This window comes from Dermacentor andersoni, chromosome 1, assembly GCF_023375885.2.
Source record: "Dermacentor andersoni chromosome 1, qqDerAnde1_hic_scaffold, whole genome shotgun sequence".
NCBI lineage: Eukaryota > Metazoa > Arthropoda > Arachnida > Ixodida > Ixodidae > Dermacentor > Dermacentor andersoni.
Window position 1 is genome coordinate 285,215,496 of NC_092814.1, and position 23,142 is coordinate 285,238,637.

The following is a 23,142-nucleotide window of genomic DNA, read 5'->3' on the forward strand; positions in this document are numbered from 1 at the left end:
TGCGAGATCGTGGCTTCACAGGCGGGGCACTCGAACTTTCAGCGAGTTCGTAAAAAAAAAACAGAGGCGCCGAAGGAAACAAGACTTGCTGGCGCAATATTGGCGCTAAAGCTCCCCGCCCAAATCGCAGGGGAACCAATACGGAAATCGAAAGAAGTGTTCACGTATACAAGGAAAATTAGGGATAAAAAAAAGGCCCTAGAGCACCAGGACAGTAAAGTATAAACACGTACGAAATGTCAGGCACGAGGTAAGAAAAAAAAAGATTAAAAGGAAACTCCGAGGAAGAGAAAAAAAAAAAGCGCTCGAGCCGATTCATACGTCGGGCCTAAAGCGGACCACAGTGGTGAACTGAGAGGAAGGGAGAGCGCCGGAGCACAAAACGGATCCTGAAGAAAGCAAAAGAACAGGGCCTCGGGGTGGGACGGCAGAAAGAAGGTGGGGGGTTCGTTCTGAGGGGTGCCAGCAGGGCCCCCTCTGCGCCCCCCTTCATATCCGAGACGCGGCACGCGCCACGCAACTTGGCGCACGGCAACGCAGCAGCACATGGCGCACGCCGCCTCGGCAGATGGTCCTCTCTCGGGGAGGAGGCAAGGGACGGGTGCAAGAAAGGAAAACCCAGGAGGAAGCACGCGAGCGCGTGCATGCGAGCAAATCTCGAACGTAGCGCCGCCCGGCGGCACTGGTATAAACGCGTGAAACGACGCCGCAGATCTGCCCACAACCCGAAAGCGGCAATCCGGGGCTAACGAAAACAAGGGAGGCAATCCCGCGAAGCTTACGGCGCTGTGTCATTACGTAGCGACTTCCATGTGGCTAACTCGTCTCGCATTGACCGTAGAGACGCATGCACTGCAATACGGCTAAACGCTCGCTGGCTTCCGTTTTTAGCTCGACATCGTCCTCCATGCGTTGTTGTTCAGAGGTGTTCGAAGTCGACCTTGGATATCCGCACTCGGCGGACAAATCGCCGTGCCGAAGCGCTTCAATAAGCTCTGACATACCGCAGAGCGTAGCCGTCTCTGTTACACGACCGCTGTTGTCTAATAGTGAACTAACTTGCAGGTTATATACTTTCGTACCGCCCGCCACGCAAGGAAAATCGCATGCAGCGAATGTCAGGAAGCGATCACAAGAAAACATGGTGCCGGACAAACGCAGAGAGCATAAACAGCTGTCATTACGGTGCATGCCATCTGCCGCCATCGGAGAGGGAGCATTACGAATGAGATCGTAATGACCAGCTGTGCGGCTGCGGAGTGTTTTTTTCCCAGTCCGTACACGCATTTGCGGCCACGACCCCCGTAATCGTGTACCCGCGCATTAAGCATGGTAAATCCCACCGCCAAAAGTCCGTGTAGGTGTGCGTGTGTGTGTATGTGTACACAAATGCGCGCGCGTTTTCACGAGCGCATGTTGCCAACAGAGGACGTCAGTTTCCTGCCATGCGCTGTTTTGAAAGCTCTTTTGCATACAGGCGAACCAGCTTCTTGGCGCCGGATCACGAATGTACATCGATACCCGGCCTTCACGCTTGCGACAATAAAGTGAAGGAACATATATTTTCACAAGGCGGGAAAGAGACCCAAGAAATCCTGCACAATCAGGACGAGGATGGCGTTTGATAAGCAACAGCAGCCAACGATGCTACGCGTCCACAATCGCTTAAAACCACCGTATCGCGCAAGTGTGAATATCATAAGAAGCCAACAAACAAGGACACCAAGGACAATATAAGAAGCCAGCAAACAAGGACAGCAAGGACAACATAGGAGAAATTACTTGTACTTACTAATCGAATGAAAGAAATGATAAATTAATGGAAATTAAAGTGGATGAAGAAACAACTGGACGCAGGTGGGGATGGCGTCTTTGTTTGTTGGTTTCTTCTGATATAATTAATAAAAATCGGGCCCCTCCGTTGCCTTTCTTCAAGTGTGAACCAAGTATTACTTACAAGAACGCGGGGTCCTGAGTCCTGAAACAGCCAACGAAAATCACGACGGTAGGATATTAACATGCCGCTCACCTCTTCACAGTGCAAATACTGCGCAGCCTTGAAGAGGAGGCGAGTTGTAAAGCGGCTGTGGTCTAACAGGGGCTCACGTACAGGCGGTGGAAAAGAAAAAAAATGTTGGCAAGACACCGTGGAGGTCGATCGGCGTTTCCGTCACAGAATTGGCCGGCAGACGCAGAAGCGTGGTGGTTTATCAAACGAAGAGGTTTATCAAGTGTGTCGATAAATATAAGTTAAAGAAATGGGGTGGGGAGGGGGAAGGATGAGCAACCCACAGCCGTATCGTTGTCGACGACTTAGCTGCGTCGATCTCGAGCGACGGAAGAGGTCCGCGATCCACGAACCGAGGCCGTTCGTACCGAAGACAAAAAACGAGAAGGGTTTAGGGCCTACAGCCGCCCTTGGTTCTCAAGGCTCGCGACCTGGCTCGCATCGAGCGCTCGATTTGCGCGCCGCCACAGTCGCGCCTGCGAGGCTACACACGCTCGAAAATCCCGAGCAGGGCGGCCCGCGAGGCAGTGCAACGCGGCGAGGTTCCCAAGGAGCGGCGGCGACAACCCGGCGTCCGTGAAATGCGCGCCACTGCATCGCGGATCTGGCGAAGGAACCTGGAGGCCACGCTCCAGCCGTACCAGGTCCGTTGGGTACAGACGCTCACAATACAGTATTCGGCCGTCGATCGCAGCAGCACGTAGAGCGAGCAGACCATCGACTCGCTTATACACGCAATAAACGCATTAATATCGCCAGCACAGCTTCGGTGAATTTTCTTGTGATCTACAGCACTTTCCAGTTACCGAAAATCCCCCCCGTCAACCGTCCCAAAACAGTGACCGTTCCAATGTTCATTCTTTTCCTTTAGTATCCCAAAATTCATGACCATCGCTTGTGGTAGAGCATGCAGAAATATCTGGTGAGGCTGACAGTAGCTGTATCAGTTAACTAAATTCCTATCGGCCATAACAAAACAACAGAAATAGCGTGTATATCACTAATACAATTATGAAAAATAGTGTGTCTAAATAATAACCTCGAGAGAGAGAGAGAGAGAGAGAGAGAGAGAGAGAAATGAAACAGACTCTTGATCTTGAGGCCAGAATGACAAAAGGTTTTCGTTCGTAATTTGTATATTTGTCGCTACCACTTAGTTCTCTGTAAGGATTGGCTAGATGGATATTCTTATGAATCGCTCCTGAGAACACTGACGGCTTAGTGTACCCGGGCCCTGATTTCCCGTACAAATCCCGGAACACCACCTGGGCGAGTCGGCGCAAACAATACAGTGCACCGCGCAGGGTACACCTGCAATGCAACCCCCCTCTCGCTCTCCGGTAATAATAATAATAATAATAATAATAATAATAATAATAATAATAATTGTACACAGAATGTACGCCATGCGCTCTGTGCTTGCAATGCGCCTCAACGTCATGCTGGACGTTTACACTGTGGAGCATTCGTGCTTTTTCTAAGTTTGCGCACTCCGAAAACTTTTGTGCACCTCCTGTGCAAATGCTTTACACAGCGCGTGTGTGAACTTTCTGCAACGACACTGTCAATAGACGGCCTCCGTAATCGGGTGGCGCAGAGAGTGCCACACGTCGTGCTCCCGAATCTAGGAGGCCAGCCTACACAACGCGCCGTGCGTAGCGCGGCGCCGAAGAGGGGTGTTGCAATGACGACGGCTCGAGAGCAGGAAGGGTCAGGCTACCTTGCTCTCAATGTCACTGCAGATATTAACCATCTCTGGTTATCTTCTAATCCCAACCATAATAATTTCTTAACAATGTCAGAGCTACGCCCTTATTTTTATTGTCTCCGCCAATGTATACTAGCCGCTCAAAGAGGTGTCTCCAGACTTTTCCCAGAAGAGTTACTCAATTTCTCCAACCGAATATCGATGGAGGAATTTGCAGCTTCCGAGATTTAGTTTAAAGAAACGACAAACTTGAATTTTACAATAATATTACCAAGTCATAACGGACGCAACAAAAGCCAGCTGTATAAGAATGCATCACTACGCGCGGATGAGACGAACGAACAAATGCTCAAACCACGCGCCTCACGAGTCGCGACGTGCCCTACACCGACAGTCGGAGAAGAAAGACGCTCTATCAAAGGAGCAACCGGTTACATTGGTTTTTTGTTGCTTTACCAAACACACATTTCGAATTTACATCTTTAAACCTTCATTCAATCCTCCCCACTGCCTATAGAGCCTTCGTGAGCGGCGCCGCACAAACACTGGAACACTATACTATAGGGAGGAAACAAAAACACACAGCCACGACTACTATATAGACCAAGCCAGACGACACGCAGCGCACTAGCAAAATAATGTTAGTGTAAACAGAGACAAACCACAAGATGCAAAAGAAGAAGAGAAGCGACACATGACGATGGAGAGAGAGAGAGGCCCAGGGCCCGCATATAAGGCGCGACTGGTAAGGGAAAGGAGCGAGACAAGGGTGGATCAAGCCGCGGCAGCGAGAAGGACATGGGTTAAGTTGGGTGGTAGAGGGGGGCCAGGGGACTAGCAGACGACGCCGAGGGGAGCAGACGACGCCGAGGGGGCGAGAAAGCTTCTGTGCAGACGAAATGGAGACGGAACGAATACGAAAACGCAAAAAGCCAGAGCACGACGCTAGGTCGAACGGACCGTCTCGTTTCCTTTCTAACCGGAAACAGGGACGGAAACGGAAGCCGCCTGCTCCGAGCAGCAGCAGCAAAACGGGGAGAACGCGTACGGCTGCAGAAAAGCGCAAAAAACGCGACTACACCGGGGGGAATGGGGAGACTGGATGCGTGAAACCGCTGAAGAGGGCGCCTTAAGAAGGCGGCACGAGAAAGAATCAGATGAGGGCAGCAGAAAGAAAGAGCGCGAGCAGCAGGGAGATTTCATTTGTCACCTCGCACGTCGGACGTCGCCAATGGCTCCGTGACTACTGCCTGCCGCCGCCCGGTCTTATACAGATAGCTGCTGGAGCACTATTCTTTGGCGCTTGGTCCCCTGGCTCGGATCGCCCATCACGCCGCCAGCGACCGGCTCGCGGAAGGAAAATAAAGGGGGAAACCCGAGATATCGAAAGTCCCCCTCCTACGACCTCAAAGACCGACACACGCAGCATGGCAGCCGCCCGACAAGAAAGCACCACCGGGCCTTGCGTATATCGCCGCGTCAGCAAAACGAATAAGCGAACGAGTACTTCGATCCAGACAGGAGGCAGGCCGATTTCGACGCGTTAAAGCATTGTGAGGGCACGTGCGAATCTACGACTAGCAAGGCTGGATCTTCATCGCATTGCAGCAAGGCCTACACCCAGAAGACGGGGAGTGGAACGCGAGGGGAATGGACGCGGGTGAGAAGGTATGGCGATCACACTTTGCGTTTAATTCAAGAAAATGTCTAGCACAGCAAATAATATGTCACGACTGTTACATCGATTACTTGGGTAAGGTCACGCTGGGCCTATTCGATTATCCGTCCCGGACTGCCCGAGCCGGTGCTTTCAACTAATGAGCGTTGCGTACGCAGCGTCTCGGGCAGTCCAGTCCGGGATGACAAATCAAAGAGGTCCCCTATAGCAAATCGCGAACCTGCCAATTATGCTAGCTACGTGTGCAAGTTCCTCATCAATGCCACATGCATCTGTTCTGCCTTCTCCAACCTTACGAACTCGAACGGGCGCAGACGTCGTACACGCGAACGCAGCGGCGAACTTTCCAAGACCGAAGTCCAACGCTCCTCCCTTCGACGCAATGCACGCCCGATGGCCACGCATCGGCGGACGCGGATCGTACTCCTCCTTCTGAACAAGCGCCAACACTCGCTACCGATACAACCTCCGGCGCCGTCTCTTATTTTCTAACAGCATTCGTCCACGCGCTTCCTTGTCCATTGTGGTACTGAAGAGGCGGCCTATGTAGACAATAGTTTTCACACCAGACCCGCCGTCCGTGTCACATTGCGCAATCTCCTATGCAACGTTCCGAGCAGCTCTTGTGTGGTTAAGTTGAAACTGTTCACAGCATGCCGCCGACAATTTCGTCAGCAGGCTGAACATCATCGAAGATAATACGACGTCCCGCGTTCAACCCTTGTACACTCCCTGAAACATGCATCTGCGGCCGTATTTGTAATAGGCGCCTTAATTTCAAGGAGCGCGCGGAGATAGCTAAAATCGGACGCTACGTGCCACCACGCTGGGAGCACACGCGGCACCTTTTCGTGGCCCACGGCTTCCGCGAAGGGGTTCTTCCCCTTCGCTCGTTCCACTCCGGAGCGAGCGAGTCGACAGAAAGGAGGAGACCGCCAACAAACGCGCAACACGGCGGGGGTGGCGTGTTCTGTTCTCTTCAGCGGCACGGGTTATGCGCACTGCACAGGGGCGTTTGGCCGGAACAAACATAGGCGGCGGCGACCGCATGCACGGTCTGGGCCCGGCAACGCGGAGACAACCGGGCCAACAGGCAGGGCGTTGTGTGTGCCGGTCGCCGCGAGGGGAGAGAGAGCGCTAGGATGGGGGTAGATGCGATGACGCACAATGAATGTGTTTGCAAGAACCCGCCCCCTTAATAAGGGACCGCTTAAAGCGGCCGACACGGGTCGCTTTTGACGAACGAGGGATGACGTGGAGACACACGCGCGGACGCATGCCGACGGGGGCGACCTTCCGTCGACAACGCCGACATTTCGGCCATGTAGTGCAGCCCCGGCGCAGGTCGTCGTACTGGTAACGTGCGCGTTCAGGGTAGTCCGTTCGCGGCTCGCTCGAGGTCGAACCAACTGCCCGTAGGAAATCAAGTCATATACGCTCTAGCCATCCCGCGTCTCTCGCTCTTGTCGCGGCCGGTTTGGGGCGCGGCTAAACTTGGTCCGCAGTTCTAGCGCACCAGTCAATCCGCAGCTGAAGTCAAGGCCAGCAAACCTCCGGTCTAGCCATATTAGTGGCCCCTGAACAGCTGCCACGGACGCCGACGGCCTCCGCGACGTTCGCGACCGCTCGGGCGACTTGAGAGACGTCCGCCGCCGGCGTCAACACGCCAGGACGCGTATGTAGCGCAGACCGGAGCGCGCTCGGGGGCCGCGCACGGGTGAGGAACGAAAGAAAGAAAGGGGCAGCGCTCGCCATAGCCGCGGGGGCCCTAATCACCGTCCGGCCAGAGGAGAGGTCCAGCCAGCCAAGGGGAAACAAGGCGCCACGGCTGAGCGGCCAAGCCGAGCAGGGAGCCTTCACCCGTGTCGCCGGCCGACAGCGCTGGCGGCGCCAGAGAACCCTCCTCACAACAACTGCCGAGCTTGTTGTATACACTGCTGCACGGCACATATCGCGCGACTTGAGCGTGCGCGCCTCTCGCTTTTCGGCGCGGGGCGAACGAACTCTGGGCTGAGAGGGGCGCCGCGGCTCTGCGCGTTCACACAAGCGGTGCCGGCTGATACGCGACAAACGCGCGTCATTATGCCATCCGAACAACGCATTGACCAATCGAGGAAGCCGCGGCATCACCCGAGCTGGACGACGTGGCACCATCTATAGACAAGTCCCCGCGCACCAGCAAGCAAGTCGGGGGGCCTTGCAGAGCCCCTCGAAACGCTGTGCATGTAGCCACCTGTCGGACAGGAGTGGATTTGCGTCGAGGTCAGCAAGCGCAAATAAACTCCCGAAACGAACAGCCTTATACCATTCATTGGACAACTTTTCTTTTTTCGCTTCTGCGATTGTTTAAAACATGGTGGAGGAGATGGGGGCATCTGTAGCTACACGAATAACAATCTTTCGGAAATATTACCGTGAAATACGTGCAGAATGCTTCACTCTTACTGCCGAGTAACCACTCGTAATGAAAAAGGCACGCTTTCTTTACGAAATACTTGAGCCGGCTTTGAACGACTCCGTTTCTGTCTCGTATTCAACGAATCAAAGCGGCGTACACGCATAGAAAGTCGCAGGGAAGACCGACACGCGTGCGTGCCGCGTCACGCGGAATGTAAATTGTCGAAGACCACCCGACTAGACTGACGAAATCAACTGGCTAGCGTTGGCAACTATTATCGAAAGCAGGAACGACAGCAGGAGAGAACGGTTGCCCTGAAGCTTCGAGCATTCTTTAGCGCAAAGCCTAGCTGCAACAGAGCACCGTATCCGGTGACCCCGCGCACATGCAGAGGATCGCAACGGATAACAGAACGTTCGAGCACCGCGTTACCACTTTGCCGTTACCGCCCTTGCCACGCAGGTACAGAGAACGTGCAGTAATGGTAACGAAAAGTGGCAACGCTACGCTATAACGTTCCATTTGCCAGAGTGTTTTAATAATGTGGCTGCCGCTTACCGTTACCGACCTAGTCAACTGCCCGCTTCGCCCATATATACCCAGCGTCACGCGCGCACCTGGCAGGGGCGGCGCGGATTGACCAATACAATACGCGCGAAAGCAAACTGGTCGGTGAACAGGACGACAAGGACAAGCGGTAGAGTTCAGCCATAACAGCCAATGGTAAAGCTAAGATGATTTTATTAAATAAATGATAAAAAATAAGAAACTGCAATGATGGTCAACACTGGACTAAACAAAAACGACGCATATAGTGCTAACTCTCAACATCGTACGTGTCGTCCTTCATTCAATTCAGTGGTAAGATTGATTTTCGTTTTCTTCTTTCGCATTCCTTGGCGGTGGTTCCCCGAGCGCCTTCGCAGCACCGGCGAGACCGACCCCGTGTGCCGGCGGCAGCAGCTGTGCGCAATGGCGTGCGCTCTCGAGTGAGCGCGGATCCCAGGTGGCGCGGACGTGGTGCGCAACGACGAAACCGTCCAGGCACCGCGGAAACAGTGCCTTCTCCTATCTGCTGTTGCGCTACCTGCCAACAGCACGCCGGACCTGGCGCGTATGGGATGCGTGCGCGCATTGTGCGTTCGCTTCCGCGCGCGACGTTCTCTCTGGAGTGGTCGTCCCGGATGCAGCCGGCCGGCCCGTTCGACGGATATGCCTGCTCGAGGGCCGAGGGGGAAAAAAAAAAGGAAAAAAAAAAACCGCGCGTGCCACGGGTACAACTAGGGACCAGATGTCACGCAGGCAAACCGATTTCCGAGCGAGAGAGACAGAAAGAAGTGTGAACACGTAAACAATGAAAACGCCTTCTGGACCCACGGCGCAGGCGAGTGCCCAATGACACCTGCAAGGCTCCCTGGCACTCACTGCTCTGTACACGGACGCAGGAGGTGCGCAGTTTCTTCTGAACAAGGAGAAAAAAAAATCTGAATCAACGCTGTGTATTTTTTCCCCTTTCGAAATCAAAGTTGCTAAAGTAATGTTACGACCGGATCACGTAGTCCAGAGTGCTTTAGCTGGTAAACAGGACATGTTTCAAACGATGCGAGAATTAAAATTTCGACATCCAGTAGGCTTAAAATAACGGGGTCATAACCGGAAGGAAGCGGTCATCCTTACGCGTGAGCGCAGACATGTCCGTTAGCCACCGATGTGCTAGAAAAAGAAACAAAAGTACTAGTGGTTCACCGCCTCACGAAATGAAGACGTCGGTCTATAAACCCCCCCCCCCCCCCCCAAGTGACGTTTCGCGAAAGTGAAGAAAGAAGAACGAGACTCACACGCGACCCTCCAGCTACCCCCCGCATCCGCTCCCCTAACCTCGCGCACGACTCTCGCTCTCGGAGACGTTTCTCTTTCTTTTTTTTCTCCCCCGGCGCGTCTGTTTGCAAAACGTAAAACGTGCACATTAGAAGCGACCGTGGCCAATCGGCCCCTCGTCCAGCCCTCTCCTTGATAGCGCCGGCATTCTGTCCAGCTTGCTCCTTGCAGGTCTCTTCTTCCAGCACACTATGGGTCGCCAAAGAACGATGGCGTGCGGGGGCCATTGGGAGGGAGGGCAGTAAGGTGGGAGGCGAGTAGATTCCGCGTGGAGGCCGAAAGCGAGACAGGAAAGGTCGCAACCCGCGGCGCATAGCCGGACCTCTTTAGAAGAGGCCAGCGCCTCGAACCAAACACCGCGCCGCGCGCGGAGAGAAACGCGACCACCCGCACGCGCACGGCTACGGCTCGCGAAAGGAATGCAGCTTCGCCTCCCGTTGCCAAACCCCCCCCCTCCCCCTCCAGAAACCGCCCCCACTTCGGCCACCACAAGCCACTGCTCGCGCTGGAGAGCTTCGGTGCGGCGGCGGCGGCAAGTTCCGTTTCGACGACTCGGTAATTGAAGACCGCGTCTAACGAAGACATCGCTGCTGATACCCTGCTGCTGCTCACCACAGCCTCTCGGCTCCTGCGCCGCGCTTTGTCTACGTGCGCTGACTGTGCGGTAATCGCGGGGAAAAGCGAGCACACCTCGTTCGTGGCGCCGCCTGCCCGCTTCCAGCGCCACTCGCAACTCTCCTCCCTCTCCGTGGTCCAGCCCCAAACGTCCTGTTTTCTCGCCATTATTATCTTTCACCTGTTGTAGTTCAAGGGCCACTGCACAGCCGCTGCGTCTCTCACAACGAACTTGCGGCTAAAGACTATCCGATGATGGTAAAATAATAGTACCAAAAAATATAAAAAAAAAAGAAAAGAAACGTTGGCGCGGCACGGAGGCACCACTCCTCGAGTGCCGTCCGCGTTACTATTTCCCCAACAGTGGGAGTTCGCCGCTCTCAGAAATAGAACGCGCAGTGGATGCTCGGATGCCCGATTTTGTAGCGCCACAATGATCTCGAACATGATGCCCAGAGCCAACTGGACTACAACGCAGGATTGAGGGGAGGGGGCAGTAGGTAAACCAGAGTTTTATGCAGTGACATTACGATGAACGAAACACTCATTAACACTCAATCCGAATTAAAAAGAAAACGAAAAAAAAATAATCGCCTTCAGCGACTATGCCCAAGCGCGAGTATAATCTGCGCCTTAAATTTATCGACGTATCTCGCACGCACAACGCCTTCTTCAAGCATCAAATTCATTTCTAACTTGCTTCTGGTGCGTAGAAACGAAGGCCTGGCCATCACCGTTTCTGCGGTCTAGAGCGCTGTACAGCAGAGGTCACCTTCAGGGATAAATTCAGCCATGTAGACACCGCGACCACAGGGCGACAACGCCGTAGAGACAGAGTGGGAGGCAACAAAAGAGAGGAGCAGCAGCACGCAACATGTGCGACTTGCAGTACGAGGCGACCTCCTCCTCTTGCGGCTGTTTTTGAGGAGCCGGGGAAAACCGAAGAAAACGTACACGAGAAAGTAAGAAAAAGAAATGCACACGGGACGCGTCAAGCAAGGTCGCCACCAGGAAGTCGACCTTCGGGAGGCCCGGGAAAGGTATTTCTCCGCTCGGGCCGATTCCCGGAAACCACCACCCGGCACAAGGAAGCCGCGGGCGCGCTGGAAAATAAATAAGCCGCGATGTCCCGAGAGCTAGCTGCGCAGAGGAGCAAAGAAAGGCGAGTAAAACGGAAGCAGGGTGCCCTGAGGAGTACAGGGGAGAAAGAAAGATACGGCGGGAGAAACGCCGGAGAGCTTGGGGACAGAGCTGCCGCTGCGACGAGGCGAAGAAAGGGCACCGACCAATGAAGGTGCGACGATCTCAAAAAGTGCCGGCGTCGAAGGAAGATTTACGACCGCTGCCGACGCCGCGGGCAATGCAATTCGGTCGCGAGGTACGTGACAGGGAGGAGTGCAAGAGAGACGCACCTCGGTCAGCGCGCACAAAGGACCCACGCTTTCTGGAACAGCAACGTCCAGCGCATACCACCAAGTCGGCAACGTCTCTTCCCGACACACGCGGGGTGGCCACAGCGCAACACAGTCACGGGCAATAGGCTAGAAGGCAGTGGCGACGGCGCCATCGCCGCGAGCTGACACAGCGTGACCTCTTAATTCTCGCCAGTTTTGGAGAAAAAAATGACATCTAACGCGTCCCGTACTCCTCAGCAGACACAGCGTACTTCCGTCACGCTGCTGCTGCCCCCGCTCTGGACATACGACGGCAGCAGCCAGGAACGATTCACTCGAAGCCAAGCGCAATAGACGTGGTTGTCCCATGTCTTCCTTTGTCCGTCGTTTTATTTGGAGCCTTCGTCGTAAACATGTATAACCAACTCGCCCATCAGCACGTGCGCAATAGACGTGCTATCAGAGATCAGTAGGCAGTTTCCCAAGGCACACAGCACCAGGGACTCCATTGCTGCCAGGTGCTGTACTTATCTCTTTTTAGTTACACGTCCACCACCTTTAAGACGGCTCGACTAGCACAGGACAGGCACGAGTACAACGAAGAGCACAAACGCCAAACAGGAACATGCGAAGCCGGCAGAAGGAGGGAAAGGGGGCGAGAAGAGGCGAAGGTGCTGCTGCAGAGTCGTGGTGTATCAGCATATTGTCGCGTGCTTGCGTGAGCGCGGACTTACCACGTTGCTCGAGAGCTGTGCTTTAAGCGCGAGACAGAAACAAACAAGCAAGCAAAAAAATAGGCAGGGAGGAAAAGGGAAGCGGCAGAGAACGCCCTCTGGGGCTAAGGCCGGTCACCAGGTGTTCTTGGCCCGACTCCCCTCCTCGAAGGCAGGCGAAAAGAGGGAGGCGGGGGAGGGGGCAGAGAGAGAGAGAATACAACACTGCCTCAAACAGCGTGCACGCGTGCGTGTATACGTTCACGTACCGGTGCGCAATGAGGAGAGAGAGAACGGGCCAACCGCGGGGCACGCGCGAACAGCGAAGCTGCGTGCGCGCTTGCGCGTTCCGTTAGCGCTTGGGATCCAGAAGAAAAGGTAGGGAGAAAAAGCGGGAGGAAAACGGCTAGACACGCCTCGGAAACCACTGCGTGCGACGCTGCGGGAAGTAGCGTAGAGACTGCCAACGCTGTTGCATTAAGCACCCGTCCTTTCCCCCGCACCGTTCTATTCCCTATCGTAGTGAGACAGCCTCCCGCTTTCTATAGACAAGAGCTGCGCATCGCGCGGCGGTAGGGTGATACTATTCAAGGAAGGCGCTATGCAAAGAATGTAAGAGGGTGTACAGTCAGATAGAACAAATTAAGGCAGCCGACATAGGGTAGGGCAGCACGTTCCCGAATCCCAGGTGGTAACGCATCCGAGTTCGTGTCGCTCACTACCAACACGTGTCGGAGATAACATGGATATAAAGACGGAGAAGAAAGCGAATGAAAAGACAGTCTTCAAAATGCATGCGTGCCCACCATCAGTCAAATCTCGGCTGTGAGCGCGCCGCAAGGCACCCCTAGCCAAGGAGAACAGCAGCAGCGGCGTGCTTCCCTTAGCGAGAGGGCTCACGCAGTCTTTCCAACCTCTACAGACATTATACCAGAGCTCGATTATCATGAGCCTTGCGGCAGCGTGCCTGGGCTCCCGTCAAAACGTTTCGAGGCAGCCCGAGCCACGCACTCGAAAGCGAGGCTATCCGCTGCGCTCCTGGCCTAGAGCTTTCCGTACCTGCTATCCGGAGGAGCGCAGCGGCGAGCACGATAAACAGGAGCCAGCCGGGTGGGCAGGTGGCCAGCCTCCGAGAGTCAACCTGCAGCAGGCCCTTGGGCCACCAGGGACCGCCCGCTCCGCAGCTGGACGCCGGCGAGGGGGACGAAGAGGAGGAGGAACCAGCGCCTGCGCAAACAGCATCCATCAGTCACAGTACGCTTAGACATTCGACACTATAGAACACAACATGAGAAGGGAAGAAAAGGCGCCTTAGCCATGTACTATATCTGAGATATCGGCACACAACAGGGTCCGAGGCACCAGAGGTCGCCGCGCATTCCCTTCGATTAACCTTTGATGCCATAAGACAACTCATGTATCTATTCATGAACAGATGGAGCACACGTAGCGCAAAAGTTCTCTTCAAAAGACTTCTCCAGCCTATAACGAACGATGCAGAAGAGGGAGGGGGGGATATTGCGGGAGGCGTTATTGCCCATGTGACGTGAACATTTTGCGTCAGTGTGAGACAGCTTCGCCCGGCGTGACAATGAAGCAAGTTGATGGCATCTTTGACTAGTCGTTCCCAACGCCCAGACAGCGATCGTGGCGTCTTAGTGCAGTAAAGCTTGCAGTTGCTGCATTAAACACAACCTCCGATTTTAAACGACAAGTAAATGATGCCGTTAGTGACATTTGCACGAGAAAGTACCCGACACTGATCCCGATTGGCGAAGTCAACTTCAATTGCTGCGGCTCAGCCCTGGTACATGATGCCTCGACAGTGCGATTTGAGGAGTAAATGAAAACGCGACGAAGCTTTAAACCAAGACGATGGTATATTGCGTACATAGAAACAACGTATGAACCCTAAAAATTAGTTTTCAGGATCAGACACTAATCGGTAAATTTTGCTTCTCCAGGTTTTAGAGGCTCAGTTTCCTTTTGCCGACTGCAAATCAATAGTTCAGTTAACGTTACGACAGTCAGTCGCCAAACCCACCAACAAGAACAACTTATGCAGTTTTACACAGTGTTCTGGGGAAGGGGGGGGAGACCTCCGGTATTAATTCTGATCACGTGCTGTATAGATTTAACGCGATAAACTAATACAGCGTGCCCACCACTGGAACGCGACAGGAGCTTCACAATGGCCATTACCTGCGACTGGCACGTAGCACCGCGCCAACGAAGTGACACAGCGTCTCACAGATGCGAACGACATGTCAAGAGCGAAGCGCGCACACAGGATAAAAGCGGCGCTAAAGTTTCCCATTTAACCGGGGCTGACGGGGCAGATCATTGTACAACTTCCCATCATGGAGCATACCGCCCTGTAATTGCACTGTCTGGGGCATCCCTGCCGCAAGGCCATAAGCGACAGGCAGCCACTACAGCGAACGGTTTGCACGCGCCCAACAGGGACGGCGTCCCAGTAGTGCGTGGGCGACTGCGGTCTATGGTGATCGCCGGGAGCGCAGACAGTCGGCGACGACGGAAGCCGCCACGACAGCACGTGCCGGTACATGCAAAAGAGCCGCCCCGCTGCGGCACGACGGAACGGATGGGGGCCAATTGTCACCAGATAAGCGTGGAAAGAATGCAGCGCTGCGACGGCCAGCTCCGCAACGGGACGGCCTGGAACAACGGCGGCCGCACGGCACGCGAATCAAAGCAGGTCTCCAGAGAAACACCGAGGCGGAGGGAAGCAAGAAAGCACAATGAAAGCGGGCCATTTCAAAAGGCACGCAGCATGCAATGCGGCTCGCGTTGGCTGCTTATCACTGCGGCATTTCCGCCGTTGCCTCACGCACAAAGATAGGCGGAGACACGAAAGGATGTACCGCGTGTCTGTTAGAAAAAAAAAAAAGAAACAAGAGAGATAGAGAGAGAGAAAAAAAAAAAAAAAGAAAGGTGATGAGGGACGGCTCCATCAGACGACAGCTAGACTTCTGAAGTCAGAGCCAGGAAGGCACCGGTTAGTTGCGACTTAAGAGGCGTGTCAGTTGCGAAACAACGTGGACACCGCGCGTTTGAGAAATGCTTGGCCCCAAGTTAAGCCGCTCGTGCTCACTAAATAAAGAATGGCTAAGCTGCGCTTAGTCTGCGTTGCGCACCATAGCATCAAGTATCTGTCAGCTTTGAACGAGCATTCGTCTTTCAGATAGCCATTGCTGCTTTCCAGGTAACAGATACTGTAATAACATGTGTGGACGAACGAGCAAACAAGAGAGATAGTAAGGCAGGGATGTTAACCAGAGCTAGTTCTGGTTGAGTACCCAGCACATGGGGGAAGGGGATAGAAATAGAGAGGTGCACAAATGAAATAAACCACGTACGCAAATCGTGCAAGCGGACAATGCTATCAAGGTGTTTTGTATATGACCGTGGACCTCGGGAACGTAAGCAAAGTCGATAGAGCTTTCTGTGCGCAGGTCCTATGGCAAGTAAGAAAAAATAAGGTACGTCGGCGACAGACGATTTACGGGGCTGAATGTACAAGATCAAATAGAGGATATCAGAGACAACATAGTAAGTCACCTGGACTGCCGCGGTAGTCGCTATTTACCTTTCGACAGTTTTAACAGCAATCGAGCCCTCGTCACTCGCACGTCCACCAAGATTGAACAGAGGTTCGGTGACAAGGCGCATGGATATCGTTTACGGCGGAGATGACCTGGCGGGAGAGCCAACGCGAAAAGCTACGAGGGCGCAGGAGATCGCAAGCTGAATACTACTACATTACAATAGACAAACAAAAGCAAGAGAGAGCTATAGAGGCGTGTACAGAGGCAACATTGTGACCGGTGAACAGGCAAGACAGCCGTGACGAGAAGGTGGGCGGAGCGACCATATATATTTAAAGCCGACAACATTCGCACCATACGCTGTTCGCAGGGATACGCAGACGGTTTGCCACCACGCCAGACGGAGAGACACGGGTTAGACGCCGTTTCCTCTTTCGGGCGCCCTTAATATTTTCTGGCAAAGTCCCACGAAAAAGAAAGAAAGAAATTAAAAGGCAACGGCGGCGACAGAGGCGAGGCCGGCGCATTCCACGATCATTACACACGTACGCGCTTTCTGCCGCTACTACGGCAGCAAGCCCGAGCCGCAGCGGCAGCGTATTCCATACTTCTCTCTCTCTCTTCGCTGCAGCCTCCGAGCAGCCACCGCGCTGCAGCCATAGAACTGCACGCAGCAGCGCTGGCCACGCTCCCGAGGTTTCGCTCTTTCCTCCGCATTTTCTCGAGATTCTTGCACCCGCAAGACCCAGCACGGCTCCGCAAGGCGGCAAGCCGCCGTTATTCTTCCTTTGTCTGCGAACTTCCTCGAGAGAAAAGGCTTCTTTTGCAACGCGTATACCGCCGCAGCGCACGCTTGCCTCTTGCCTGAAAAGAACTGCCCCCCCCCCCCCCCCGCCCCCCCAAACTCCAAGCCCCGCGCAAGACGAGGCCGCCACACTTGCTTGTTGAGCCTCTCTTAGTCACAGTGCTCCATTTTTCTTCTTTTTCTTAGAACACGCACATATATACCCTCATTTTGCTCAGCATTTCCACTGGTTCTTGCCGAGCACTTTGCCATCCCGTTTCCTCGTGCCTGACAGCATGAAGGAAAAAATATGAAAGAATATATATACATATATCTAGCGGACACGGTAAAGCCCCTGCAAGCCGCCCGCGATTATATAACTCGTTTCGGCGCGAAATCCACCTTTTCGTACTCAAAATGCCTTGAAACAACAACGCGCGTCTGACTACTATACAGAACACATACTTCTATGATGACCCTCTTCATAGCTGCATGCAGCAAAGCTGTATAAACGAGGTCAGACCTGACTACATCGAGCACCTACACGAGAGTACAAATAAATGAAACAAGCTGTTCGAAGCCTTCCCCCGCCCCTCCACAGTAAAAGTTTGCGTCGCCCCCCCCCCCATTCCAGTACGCTGTAAACACTCCATCTCGCACCCCCCAATTAAGGTTGGATTGCTCCAAAGCACTAATAGAACAGAGGAGGCGTTTTAGAGCTACAGGCAGAGGAGCGAACAGGTACAAAATGGGCCCCCTGTCGGCCGAGTACGGCGGTGCACAAATAATGCGTCATGTGAAAGATGGACAGCACGATTTATCTGGTGTATATACTATAGGGCGTCCCAGCTAACGTTAGCCAAGCTGTTCAACGAAAAAACGAATGATTAAACAAACACGGTGCTAGATATGATTTCGATGATGCTAGTTCGGTTGTCAGAACGCTGGCGGCCGGACAACGCAGGCCTTATAATTGTAACTTGCACCGCGTTATTTAAATCTCCCTTTTTTTTTCTTATTTTTCATTGAACAGCTTGGCTAACGTTAGCTGGGGCACACGGGACATTCCTCAAGCGCACGATATTTTTTTGTTGCTGAAGTTTGTCGCAGGAAGGCGGAAGTCGGACGTGAGCGCTTCAAGATGCATTAGACACTGTACGGAAGCACGATCTGCAACTGCCAGCGCTTGCACGACGCTACTGAGTGCAATCGCATAAATTTCGACCGGAAAACAACACGTGAAAAGACAATGCAACACGAGCGCGGGATGAAACAAAGCCCCCCGACGAATTATATCACTGCGAGGACTCGGGACATGGCCTCAAAGACGCCCGTGCTCTCACCCCCTGCGCGTCATGTGCACCGAACTTCACAGCGTCCGTGAAGGCGCGAGGCATCACGCGTAAAAGTCACGGCTGCAGCTCAAGGCCGTAACGAGCTCCAGAGCAAAAAAAAACAGTTTCAAACAGGGCCAAAAGTTTCCTTAAAGAAAACGAATTGAGAAATCCGTAAAATGTACACACTGTGGCAATACGATAGGGAACGCTTAATCTGTGTTCAAACTTGGATTCCTGCAAATGTATCATTCAGAATACTGCTATTTCCTATATAACTTTTTTTAAATTATCGTTTTGGCGCACGAAGAATACGAATGACCGGCTTAGAACGGAAAGTCTGGTGGCCTCTTTGATATTGGCGCAACGTGTACACCGACGATCGTACGAGAGAGCAACCCAGAGAAAAGGCGCGCGCAGCGCTGACGTTAGCGAAAGCGTTCCGGGCCCGGAGACAGTGCGGAAACCCTGCAGCACAGCGACGACGGGTCGTCGAACCTGTGCGGTCGGCAGCGGTTTTCGCTTCGCCGGCGAGACGACTTGCGGCGGCGCTTCGCGACGGGGGCTGCCGCCGCTGCGTGGGATGTTGGGCTTCTCTCGCACGCGCTCGACCCCATGAGCAGCAGCGTCAGTCAGCTGAGCGCCCGCTGACTCATGGCGGAGGAGAGGCGGCCCGTAGAGAGCGCGCTGACCGCGAGTCTCTCCTTCTCCGGCAAAAATGAGAACGAACCTGGGGTCACCGGGTGTGTATCAGCGTCGGGAAGGAGAAAGAGGAAAACGACTGCGCCATCGCAATTAGACACGCCCGGCAGCAGCGCGGCACGAGGCGCCAGATTGACGCGCGCGTCCCGGCTCTGCCCCAATGCAACTCCGCGGCCACCCCCAATCAAAGCTCCTGCGCCGGGAGGCCTGTCCGTCCGTCCAACGAGCGCGGACAGAGAAGAGAGACAGCCGCGGTGCGGCCTCGTTTGCCAAAAGTGACCGCGAGCAGAGCCGACCAGCATTGAGAGAGAGGACCCGTGCCTGTTCCGGGACGGCCGCCGGAGAGGGTCGCCGCCGCCGACCGTGGGAAAACCGCCCACACCGCGGGCCGCCGCTCCCTCGGCAAGGGACCGCGGCGTGCGCAGCCGCCCAGAGTGGCGGCACGTGAACACCGCGACGCAGCGAGAGCACGCCCCGACGATCCCTCCCCTCCTGCGCCCGCTCTCCCGCGCCCAGAGCGCGGCGGCACCAGTGCAGGTCCAGACACGACGCTCGAGACAGGGTTGATGCCCGCAAAACGGTCGAGGCGCGCTCGCCTGACACCCGGCAAGCGCAGCACCGGGCGCTGCCCAGGCTAATGCAAGAAGGTTCTTCTGTGCACGAGTTGACGGCCTCATCACTTCCACATGTTCATACACTCATAGGGAAAGTTGAGCACATTATATAAAAGCCAGACAAAAAAAAAAAGTGAAAGCTTCTTCATCGTCAGGCAATCGCTTACTTGATATGAAATAAAACTGGATGGGCCGGTATTAGTATACATCAAACCACCACTGCCATTCTGTGCGTACTCCAACCTATTTGGCGGCTTACGCGGACGAGGAGATTTTTCCCGTCTAAAATTGGGCCAGGAAGCACACGAAAGAGGGAGAGAAAGGCACGCAGCAGGACAAAGTGCGGCCATAGCCAGGGCCAGAAAGCCACGAAAACGAGTACAGGCCGTGCGAACACCGAAAAATTGAAGGAAAAGAAAGCCAAGAACGCGACAAGAATCAGATTTGAGCAAAGGCGGCACAACACCAAAGAGATATAAGATATTTCTTTCTAGAGCAAACCATTGTGCGCCGCGGTGGAGTCAGGAACGAGCGTGACGATCAAAAGGCGAGAAAGTCGTTTGACGCCGCGGCCGCAACGCTCCTCTCCATTCGAGTTTGGCAAGGGAGACGACCGTCCACCACGCGCCGGCCACTTTTCCCGATCACGCGCCCTTCGCCACGGGACTCTCTGACGTTAGGATGCCGCTACGACTTGCAGGAAACAAATAAGCGGGTGGGAACGGACGCCTCACGATCGAACCGCACAAAACCAGAGAACCGCCGGCGTTCCAAGCCAAATGAAAACCTTAGATAAGAACACACACGCGCCGATGTTATACTGAAGTTGGAGGGAAGACGATCACGGAAACTTGGAAAGGAACGGCACGACTATAAGACAACGCCACAGGCCTGCATTTTAGCATCGTGTATTGTTTAGCGCTAACCGGCTAAGCAACTTGAAATCGCCTGGCGGGAATTCTTCGGACCTTTCGGCACAACCGAATCCCACAGCACGAAACAATTTTGTTTTTCACCTAGAGATAGCTGAGCAAAGACGAGTGAACGCCACACCGGCGCCGACAGCTGAGCGCGATAGGCCTGATCACTACAGCATGCCTGCCAAGCCGCAACTTTCACAGAAGACGCGAAAGCCGAAGGAGGGAGAACGTTGATGATTCGAAGCCTACGCGCAAATTGTCCCAGCCGAGACTGTCTGTCTGCATGGTCATCGAGCGAACTACAAGGCAGTCACGCTAATGCAGAGCTAAGGGAGCTTCGTCCTGTCACAACGAAAAGGTCAGAAAATGGAGCGACCCAGTTCCGCCCACAGTCCCGTGTTTCTGCCTTATTCAAACGGCGTGTCGCGAAATCACCGCCAGCAACATACTAACCATTACAACACCATGTAATGCCCCATTTGGTTTCGTTAAGGGTAAATAATAAATAAATAAGGAAATAATTAAATCTACCAGGAGCTTTCTTGGCGGGGCATTGCCGAAAACTTTTTTTTTCTTTAACGTGGTCTAGGCATTTCTTCGCTTATAGAATCAATATCAGAGAGGGGTGCCTGCCTATAGAACAAAGGGCCACCTGCATCGACGCTTTTGTCCGTTCAAAGATTTTGTTCCGAACAGAACGCCTGCACCGCGTGCCGCACATTAAACACACCTGTTTCTATGCTATATCGCAAGCCGCGTACAAAGGCAAGGGGCCCACCGCTTTCTAGTATAATCTTAGCTTAATCAGTCGCCAGCGCAGCAACACACGACCTGACACACACTCGCGCGCCATATGGCCGGGCCGCCGATGAGCGTGAAAGCAGCTGACGACAAACACAGCACCGCGTATGAAAAACTGAAATTGTGGGGTCGTGCCAAAACCATGATATGATTACGAGGCATTCCGCAGCGGAGGACTATAGTCAAAATTGAAGCGTATACGGTTTAAGTTTGACCATCCGGTTCTCGTTTTTTTTTTTTTAATGTGCCCCTAAATCTAAGTAACGAGCGTTTCTGCATGTCGCCTCCATCGAAATGTGGCCGAGATCGAACCGCCGACCTCAAGCTCAGCAGCGCAACGTCGTGGCCGCTAAGCTACCGCGGCTAGCTAGTAGTGCAAGCGTAACAGCGCAGACGTGCACCCGAATACCATACAGCACCAGCCGGCAAACAGTCAGTCGAGCTGGCGGCGACATCTTGCGATGCTCGTATAATCACCCACATAAATGCGCTAGAAACGCTTTTTTACGTTGCACAAATTTTCTCTGCGGCTTCCGACACGTTCCACGGCAGGAGATAAGTGGAACACGGCGCGCCACTGCAATAAACAAAAAAATCTGCGCACTTTGGTTAAGCGCACCGCACTGCGAGATGACGCTCCCATGCGCATGCTCCGCCACACGTCCCCGTTACCATTATGACAGAACACCCAGCCGCGCGCGTGGGTGCGAAGACAACAGGGCGACCACCCGCAGCGGACGACCACAATGGCCCGCGAACTCCCACGACGCCAGCGGGCAGAAGTTATCAATTAGGCGCACGCGGGGAATCTTCACTGTCGTGCGCGCGCGTCCCTGTAGTAGTAAATGTAGCAGATAACCTCGGCGCCATCTCTCGGGACACAAATGCCCGAGAGCCCTCGAGGAGCGAATGTTCCCATGCGACCGCGGCGGCACTGGCACGTGTGGCGCGGTGCTTGCGGAGTTGCTAAGCCGCTCGAGACGAGAGCTTCCAGAGGGCAGCAGAAAGCCACTGCAGGGCGCGAGCGAAATCTAGCAGCGCGCTTAATTCACGTGGCCCGCTGCTGACTTGTGAGATAGACCTGGGTGCACCGAATACATAAGGTAGTATGCAAAGGCATTCAAAGTTGACACTCAGAAACGGTAATAATAATAATAATAATAATAATAATAATAATAATAATAATAATAATAATAATAATAATAATAATAATAATAATAATAATGAGAATCCCCACGAGAATCCCTGAGACATCGAAGGACAAGGCATACTGTGGCACAGACGAAGTACGGCAAGACCCGCAAACATATCGAACGAGTTCACCGTACACTCTTAAGCAAAATTGCACCCTTTACCACACAAGGATAATCGTCATCTGTATTGTACGCATTTCCTTTATTTAACGCGGCGAGCCCGGTACTTTCCAGTAACGAACGGCATGCGTGTTATCAGCATGACATAGCATTCCCGACAGGAAAGTAGCGGGCGCGGCGTTTCCAAGAAAGGAAACGCAAGCAAGGCAGATGACGATTATTGTGAGGCAGAGATAGACCCCAAAGGGTGTAACTTTGCCGAAGAGTGTACGGGGTACACATTTACCAATGAACGAACGCAACGCGGCCCCTCAAACGAGAGAGAGAGAGAAAGGAACAACAACCGCCGACCAGGTTCAGGAACCGAGCCCGCGAACCACGGGAACAGTTTGCAGTTTTGGTGCGCGGCACGTCCGACTCGCGCCAACGCCGCTCTCTCTCTCTCTCCCCCTCTCCCCCCACGCCTCTGGACGGCCTCGCTCAGCAGCAGAAAGAACTCGGCGCCGTTGCCAGGGTTGGACAAAAGCCCTCCCACAGATGCATGCCCGTACACGCAACCGAGCGCGAGCCAAGCGCGCAGGTGGCCGCGGCGCGCTTTCGGCGCGTACCCACAACGGAGCGTCGCAGAGGATGCGTCGCCCACAAAAAAATTTTGAGCGCGATCAACGACAGCAGGTCTGTCGGACACATGCGCAGCTCGTGAAGTCATGCTT

At 53.9% G+C, this 23,142-nt stretch overlaps 1 protein-coding gene across 4 annotated transcripts in view; it reads right to left on the reverse strand.

Moving 5' to 3' along the window:
• The window catches only part of LOC126548082 (protein spitz-like), a 195,616-nt gene that overhangs the window by 40,545 nt on the left and 131,929 nt on the right, over positions 1-23,142 (reverse strand). For all 4 annotated transcript variants that reach the window (XM_050196181.2, XM_050196180.2, XM_055063229.1 and 1 more), the window contains one exon: positions 13,452-13,619. In XM_050196181.2, coding sequence (XP_050052138.1) covers positions 13,452-13,619 — 168 coding nt within the window. The remainder of the gene's footprint in view (positions 1-13,451; positions 13,620-23,142) is intronic.